Genomic DNA, 8,977 nt, shown 5'->3' on the forward strand with positions numbered 1-8,977 from the left:
ATTCTTTGTTCCCAAGTCCAGCCCATTTTCAAGAAGCTGGGAAAGTGCACTGAAAATTGCCATAGCAACACAGATAAAGACAAGTAGCATCACCATCTCTCTGTAACAACGCTTCAGAGTCAGACCAAGTGTTTGAAGGCCAATGAAATGACGAGCCAGTTTAATCACCCAAAAAATCCTCATCATTCTTAAGACCCTCAAGGTGACTCCAGCCCTCTGAAGCTGCGAATTTTCCCCTGTGAAAACTGTCATTAGAACAGAGATGTAGTAAGGAGTAATTGCCAGTAAATCAATGATGTTGAGAGGTCTTCTGACAAACTCACACTTGTTTTTGGAGACGATGAACCTCACAATGCACTCTGCAGTGAACCAGCCTATGCAGATAGCTTCAATTATCCTGTCAAAAGAAACAAAGTACAGCATTTATGTCCTGTGCAAAAGCCTTAATGGATGTTTGGTTTGTTCACAGATATTACCAAATTGACACTCAGACCTTCACAAACAACAAACAGAAAGCCACGCTATTCTTATCCTACGCATGTAGCACCAGATTTCAGCATTTAACCGGAGGATCTAGTGAGGAGTTTAAATGCATCATTGCTAAGAACTCACTCACCGATCATTTTCTTTGAATTATAGATTGCTGCTGGTCCTAATACTGGGCAAATATGCCTACCAAAACTGGAACCCCACAGGAAATGGTATGCCACTGATGCCAATGTGTAATATTATCTAGAACCCCTTTTTTGTTGTCGTTGTTGGTTGGGTTTTGGGGGGGGTTGTTCTTTTTTTTATATTTTAAATCTGTGAGGCTTGACCCACTTGGGAATACCAAGGACTGTGGATCAGTGAACTGGCTGCTTATGAACAGCGATGTATAGAACCAGACTGCTAAACTAAAATGGAAGTGAAGATGGAGTAGGCAGAAATCAGCTTTTGCATTGGATAATTCATGCAAATTGGCTCTTCAGGAACCAACCTAAACCAGTCAGTCTCATTTGCATCCCAAACAGGGGCTAACCTAGAACTATATTCAGAACTTTATAAGTATTGCCACTAAATAGAGATTTTTCATCATTGGGTACACAAAGTGATAAGCCTGTGTCCTCCCATTTACCACTATGCTCTGCATGACTGAATTTTTTCTTTTGTTTTAAATGTAACTCCACCTAAACTGCGTTGCAGCAAAAATGTCAAGGTAACCAAAGCAGTAGGCAAGATCATCTTCTTGCTAAACACAAGCAAGAAAAGAAATCCTGGAAGGTGATTTCAGTATGTTCTTAAATATTTTCAAGTCCCAGTGCAGTGAATGAGACTTGAGAATATCTCAACTTGAAACGAGTGGAAGGTAGAAACAGAAGATGAAAATGTTGCTCTAAGATTATTTAGTAGCTGTTGTGCATGTAGTCTCAAATCTCCCATCTGAAAATAACCCTTTTCTTAAGAATTCAGACTGGGCTCGCGTGTTGAATACAGGAGGGAATGGGAGCTAATCTTTCCCTCTTTCCTTTGTTTATCTTTTTTCACCAACAGTTTGAGCAAAGAAAAAGCCAATGACCAATGCCTTCTCATACCAACAGGTCTGAAACCAAACTGACGTGAGATGGGGGATTTGAAAATACTACATACAACCAGAGCTTTTTTGCTGCTGCAGGGATCCTAACAAGGTAGTGTCTGTAGAAACGTAATGATTTGCAAGTAATAATCCGACTGTCATTTCAACCTGAAATTTTGCTTCCCTAACACATCTGCATAATTTTTACCAGTTCTGAAATCTATTGTTATTATTAAGACAATGGCCTGTTAGAAAGACAATGTTGTTCTGTAACTGCTGTAATTATACTAATAGACTCTATAAACTTTCATAAAAGTTTCATACACTAAAGTTTTATTTATTTTTTAATTTCATTTTATTCATTCATTCACTTTAGTTTTATGCTAAAAAATGGAGGAAACAGTAACAATCAGTTGATGTAAAGTCGTAAGGTACACTGTAATTCCAGCCACAGCAGATTTAAATGAACATAAATTAATTACTTAAAGAAAAGTTATTCACATAAAATCAGACCTTGTTTTTCTTGTTTCATGAATAATAACGGAAGTTCTGTAAGCAAGTGGCCTTTCTTCATAAAGGGCTTATAAAATACTTGTTCATGTTAGCACCTTTTGATAGAAGGACCCGTGAATTTCAAAAATAGCTTGCTCTTAAGAATTTTGTGTTCTCTTAAAAATTAAGCTTTTGAAAATACTAGTGCTTCTTTTAATAATGACAGTGAGTGATAACTACCTTAGATGCAGGTTTAATTTCTTTTAAAAAGTACTCAGATCGTAATGTCTTCTAAACAAAAGTCATGTACAGAATAGATGAAAGTTATTCTATGAATGTGAATTATCGTTCCTTTATGTTGAAAAAAATCAAGAAAAAAATGTTAATGGGTAGGTTGTCTTAAATCCTTTTTACACATGATGAGGAAATACCTAAGACTTTCCCTAGTAAAATCAGTCAAACAGCAAGATCATGGTAATGGACACACAGATAAAGTCTGAATGTACTTATACGTTGGCTAGTTGAGGTCTCATGTAATGATTAAAAGAAAAATTGTATCTGGATAGAAAGTTGCAGCCAGGAACACTCAACTATTCCAACAGACTCTATTTCATTACATTTTATTTGATATCTCTGGTAGTGCTGCCTGTATCCTATGACATGGAGCATTGAAATGAAAAAGCAATTTGTCATTACACAATTTAAAGCTTTTTCACTCGGTATTTCCCCCTGATGCCCTGATAATGTTGGAAATGTGATTCCTCCATTTTGTCACAAATTAGGCAGGTTATGTCTGAGTTGAGCTTTGAGGAAGTTAGGTCCTGATCGCTGTGATTCAGTAGAAGTCTTCTTTATGAATCAACATTGACTCAGTGGTCCGGTATAACTTTGGGGAGTAGTTGTGCAAGTAAAAATCCATGAAATGTGATCAATCCATTGTTTTACTCTGGCAGTTCCTAGCACAAGAGATACTGTAAACCAGTTATACTTCAGTAGGAAGGACTGAAGAAGCCTTTTATTGTAGAACGGACTTGAAGAGAGCTAAGGAACATCACTGATGCAAAAATGACAAAGCAGGATCGAGATGGTGGGAGATGCATTACTGCCACTCCATTACATATTGCACTTCCATTTCTCCAGTCTACATCTATCCTTCTCGCTCATCCATTACCCGCATCCTGGCTAGGGAGAAGATAATGAAGAAGGGTGTCCCTTATTTTTTTCTTTCCTCTCCTTACTTCTTAGCCACCAGTGAAACATTTTTCATTTTTCCTCTCTTGTCACTCCTTTTTGCCTGTGCAGATGGATTTCGGCAGTCCTGGGTGAATCACGTAAAAGTAAGCGTTTTGATGAGAAGAACTAGAAACTTCTGGCCTGTTGGGAAATCTGGAGTGCTACATACTACGTTTCCACTTTCAGATCAAGTCTCCCTCTCCCTCTCCTTGTAGTGACTTACCTTTATAGCTAACCTTGTTAATGGAAAAATAACATCTAATAAGGAAAGCAAATTTAACAGTTAGTCCTCAAGAGAACTTAACTGAGTATGAAGTTAAAGCCAAATAAAATGCATGCACTCGGAAGACTAAAGTTACTGTATCTTCTATGATCAATTCTTAAAATATTTGCTGCATATTCACAGCACAGACTGCCTTTTATTGCCTATTCCTGGAATAATGCTGTATTAAGATCTATAACTATATAATTGAATCATGAGCTTTATTTGGTAAAATGTAGTACCTATTTTATAAATTGCCATCACAGTTTTTGGTTGTTTTTTTCCCCCCATCAGTTCAGTTTAAAATGGCTGGTATTCAAAAAGGAGAGGGGAAATTAAAAACAAACTCATGAAGTGTTTCCTTGAAGATTCCCCACAAAATTTATAAATAACCAGAGAAAATACTAGGTCCTAATTTTTATTCAGTTACAGGTTATTTCTGTTCAAACTTACTGTTCATTGTCCCAGACCTAAGCAGATGAAAGAGGGTTTTTCTCTTAAAATTTTAAGCCTCTTGGTACTTAACAGTCTTTCAAGATTGCTCTAATGAGTCTTTTGTCCATAAGCGGAAAATCAAGCCTTTGTGAGCTTCATTTCTACTGTAATCCCATCACTGTTCAATTTTCTGTTCCATCTGATAACTTCCTTTCAGAACAGGCTATTTTATGTACAATGAGTTAAACCACTTCAGAAATTATTTTTTCAGTCACTAACAAGACTAGTTTGTTATTACTAAAAAAAATCATATTGTGAATGTCTTAGAATATTTCAACTTAGCATTATTCTTTGCCCCAGTGTGCCAGTTTGTATACTTTCAATATCCCCTGGTGAGCTGGTTGAAATCTAGCCAAAACATTCGTTAGTGGCACTATTATCTATTAAGCTTGTAAATAAAACATACACATCAACGGGACACATGAGGAAAACAGATGATATGATTAAAGACAGTATATGACAGGATTACAGATTACAGTCTGTCAGCACCGATTTGTTAAATTGCTGCTAAAGCCTATTTCCATGTAAAGCACATTAAACCTGAAAAACGTCCAAGCAGCAGCCAGAATGATCAAATTCCTGCTCAGGAAGACTCCTAGTCATTTCAGCAAATGTCTGTCTGGTTTTTTTGTGGTTTTTTTTTTTTTTAAATCCTTTTGAAATCAACAGGGTTTCTGTCTCACTACAAACTGTAGAGTAAGGGCCACAGAACAGGTAGTTTCCCCGAATTAAAAACCTTGCTGGCTTTTTGCCATTCTGTCCCTGCTTTGGTAGCAATAATACGTCTTGATGCATTAAACTCCGGTGCCTTATGTGGGAGGCTGTAATGACCCAGCACTCCCCAGGGAAGGGGCAAATGCCTTTCACAGCTCTCTGGGGGTAGCTGGATATGAACACCTCGAGCCCTGGCGTCCTCAGCATCTTTTCCATATACTTTGAACACGAGTGGCACCTAGCCCTGGTGAGTTCGTTAAGGTTCTCCTATGGCCAGGCAGTGATACACATCTGTTCTTTGTGTTCTCTCCCGTTTTCAAAAAGCCCATAAATTCATTAGAAGAATCCACGTCCGTGTTTTTAACTTAGGTCCGTAGTTCCATTCTTTACCTTCAGCCTACTGTTTTCACTTAGCAAAAATGTGCCAGTTAGGTTAGATCTTACCCAGGAAAGAAGTTGTTGGTTTTTTTTTAACACGTGGGGCATGAGCATTTGGGTGTTCTGAAATTCCACCACCATAAAGCAATAATGATTTTTATGTGTCTAAAATTCAAATGCAACTTTTTAAGCTGATGTTTTGCAGAGATTAAAAAAAAGCCCACTGGCATCTGTTGAGAGATGCTGTTTGGAGAAGTTACTGTGTTTATTTGCTTTTGCTTAAGAACACAGCAATCATATAGGCTTGATAACTAAGTGATTCTTTCAATACAAATTTAATCACGATTAGTAAGTGGAAAAAGGGCAACAGTCTCTCCCTTGTGCTAACAAGCTACTCGTATTTAGCATTAGAAAAATAGTCTAAAGGCAGGTAGATAGAACTGTGCTGGCAGTAAGTCAAGCAGCTTCAAATGACTTCCTGTTACAGGCTTGAGAAGCTCTCCCCAAAAGATTATGCTTACGATCAGTGTGTGGACGGGTCCCTGATCAGAGACTCGCAGTACGCATCTGTCAGCACAGTTCAGAAGAGAGCAAAGATGACTGGAAATTGCCAGAAGCAACAGAAGGGGAGACAGGTGTCCCTGCTGTCTGCTCCTAAATCGTGCAAATCTGATGCAAGTCTAGGTCTGGTAAGTGAAATGTGCCAAGGCAGGGAAGAGAGCAAAAGTCTTAAAACGCAAGAAATTTAATAACTCATCCTGAGAACGGATCTGGGGAAGGCACTCCCTCTGCAAACCAGGGAATTATACTGTCAGTGTCTGTAAAATCAGTGAAATTCAGAGGTCAGATTACCCATCCCTCTCTCCTTAAAAAAGCTTACTTGTGGAGTTCTCTGTTGCCCTCTAAAGGGCGTTACTCCAAAGGATCAGAAATAGCCGTAGGCTGTTCACCTTTTGAGAGTGTGGTCACCATGAAAAGTCGTAACAATGTAATGGTTTCTGAGAAAAGTTTGGTGGACTCAGTTCCTCTTCTGGTGAAGAGGTGTTCTGACAAGAAAAACAAACACAGCTGGTATTAGCTGGCAGCCGCAGTAACCCTCACTGCAAACCTCATTAAAGAGGCTGATTCTGTAAATTACAGAGTTAGTGACCCCCTCACTTCTAGAGATGATGTCCAGGTAAGCTGGAGACACGCTGCTAGAGCTGTTTTCACTACAGCTGCCCAAAGCGGTTCTGGGGACGGTCACCACAGTTCAGCCACAGAAACTGTCCATGTGGCACCTTTCTGAACTGTAACATACCATCGAGGGAAGGACAGGGGGGTTTATTAGTAAGCACGTGAGAGATGAAAAATATCAATGTTGCTGAATTTCATGAGGTAGTTCTCACCTCTTCTAAGCAGTGGCTTATGCTGATCTGAATAGTCGGTTACATCCAAAAATCTACAGCCTAAGGACTTCCAGATAAGCCCATAAAACTTTTCAAAATACGTTTTTAGAACGATGTAAAGTCTTCATACTTGTAATTACAGTGCCACGTGAGTCAAAATTCACTTGCATACAGCATTAATGTCACAATTTCTCTTGACACAAAAAAAATAAATTATTGTATTATCATGTTAGAATTTCTTTATTTCGATGAGGAACCTTGGTTAATAAACAAAAGACAGAATTTGGCTTCAAACTTTTAAATGTATCAGAAACTAGTGGGCAGATTTTTAAAAGCCTTCTCACCTAAGATGGACAGTATTGCCAGAGTACGCAATCCCAGACACTCCTGTGTGATTTCTGGGGTCAGACTTTCAAATAAGCCACTTAGGTTTTCAAAACCTAACTCCTTTTACATGAAATAATTACAAACAAAAGATAAGAAAATATAAACAAATAAAGGGAAATAAAGTCAGACGACAGCTGGGCATGTTAGGTCAAATCCTATGGCCTGTGTAAGTAGTTGTGACTAAACTGGATCACTCACTCAAAAGCAACTGTAGCTCACATCTTTTTTGCCAGATATAACAGGCTTTTTAGTCACGATGCAGTATATGCAATAAAGAAAGGAGCGGCTCCCATAAGAGAGCAAGGCCACCGCAGCAGGTGATCAGCTGTGGACAGAAAGGAACACACAGGTATCTGTTTTCCATGTGTTCACCATTAAATTGCTATCAGTTCCTGTGCAGTGAGAGCACATGGGTTAAGTCACATATGAAATGAACCAGCCTGTATCGGTGTTTATATGCGACAGGCTTTTGCAAGAAGAGGGTTTGAAACTGTTCAGCCGCAACTTTTACGGTTCTCTCTCTTTTTTTGTTGCAATTCCACGGAGTATTACAGTCAGTACTGAAGAAACTCACCCTACCATTGATAGTGGTCCTCCTGGTTTTAAAAGCAGCCTTCACTGCCCTGTGAAGTGCTTGGCTACGCTGTACCTTACAAGTATTTAGGACCTTATCCTTCAAACACTTGGTATACAATATGCAATCGTTCAGAAGAGTAAAATTATGTGTGTATATAATACACACGTTCTTGAAGACAAAGGCACTATGAAAGAAAGATTACATGTCATACGCCTTGTTCCTCTGCAAGTTGAACTTTTTCAGTAAGAGAAAAACTGTTGTTGACTCCCACACCATGAAGATGTGAACAAAGATATGACCGATGTCGTTAATGCTATGGTAGTGTTGCATCTATTTTCCCGTGTCTATTGGGGGTATCTAAGCAATTTGCTGCCCTACAAAAAGACCACCCAGAGCATCCACCCTTTGACATAACCTTGCAAAGCTTGAGTAAGGCTTTTTAACTAGAAGAACCTGTAAGAGCAACTTTCGACATATCTGAATCTAAGCAGGAATCAACAACTTCTCAATCTGTATCTATCTGCTTGCTTTTTGTTCATATATTTACTTCTTTGGCTCAGCTACGATGAGAAACACAGGTGCAATTTTCCATTAAGCTAATGGAAACTATGAAAATACTTTCCAATGAATTATTTTGGCTACTAAAATATAATATATCACATTCTAATTAAGTCTATGGTAAAAGATGATGATTTCATAATGGCAAGGCTGCGATTTCACTGTAGGGCCCCTTTAGCAGAGCAGAAGCTGGAAACTTTTTGTTGAATATCCTGTCTGTTTTAAAAGAAGGGAGAAGCTAGCGGATACAAGAAATGTTTCACTTCTTTCTTTATATGTCAGTCTTATTTAGGGGAGAAATCCTACCAGAGTGGTCTTGAGTCTGTTCTCTAAGGAACAGAACAGAGAGCGAGCGTGCAATGATACTGAAGTCAGCAGAGTTGCATCGATGTAACCCTAAGCTGAGGTCACAAAGATGAAGAAGGGTTTGTTCTTACTAGTAAGGCTCGGGATTGAGCCTTCCTTATACCCCATGCCCTGGTTTCTGCAACTGTTTTGCAATGTTTAGTGTGCTTACACACGTTTTATCTAAAGGAAATGTAAACTTCTGTTACATTCATATACTGGGGTGCTTACATGATGCATTTGCAAGAGCTTAATGCTCAGTCTGATCATCTCCTGTGTTCCTCACATAGAGCATGCGAGATGCGAAGAGGAACGGGGGTAATAAGGCTGCTCCCACATACAAGATTTTACAAGAGCAGAACCATAACAGGCACTGGATCTGCTCCAGCAGAAGGACCTGTACGAATACACGCAGAGTACACACGGGATTGTGCTTTTCCCAATGAGAGAAGGGAATTGCATTCTTTTCTTTTAGGGTTTTATTTTCCTTTGTTTCCACAGTCCTAAGGCCCGATGTGATTTCCCGAGCCTTTGAACTTCCCTGTGGGGGTAAGGAGTCCCGTGGCTCCTAAAAGGCGGGGGGGGGGGGGGGG

The 8,977-nt window shown here is 39.1% G+C and overlaps 1 protein-coding gene across 1 annotated transcript in view; it reads left to right on the forward strand.

The window, feature by feature from the left end:
* Nucleotides 1-8,977, forward strand: part of MTA3 (metastasis associated 1 family, member 3) — a 179,162-nt gene that overhangs the window by 8,677 nt on the left and 161,508 nt on the right. The window contains exon 2 of the mRNA XM_009325345.1: nt 5,617-5,818. Within this exon, the coding sequence (XP_009323620.1) occupies nt 5,617-5,818 (202 nt within the window). The remainder of the gene's footprint in view (nt 1-5,616; nt 5,819-8,977) is intronic.

This window comes from Pygoscelis adeliae, unplaced genomic scaffold, assembly GCF_000699105.1.
Source record: "Pygoscelis adeliae isolate BGI_AS28 unplaced genomic scaffold, ASM69910v1 Scaffold96, whole genome shotgun sequence".
NCBI classification, from domain to species: Eukaryota; Metazoa; Chordata; class Aves; order Sphenisciformes; family Spheniscidae; genus Pygoscelis; species Pygoscelis adeliae.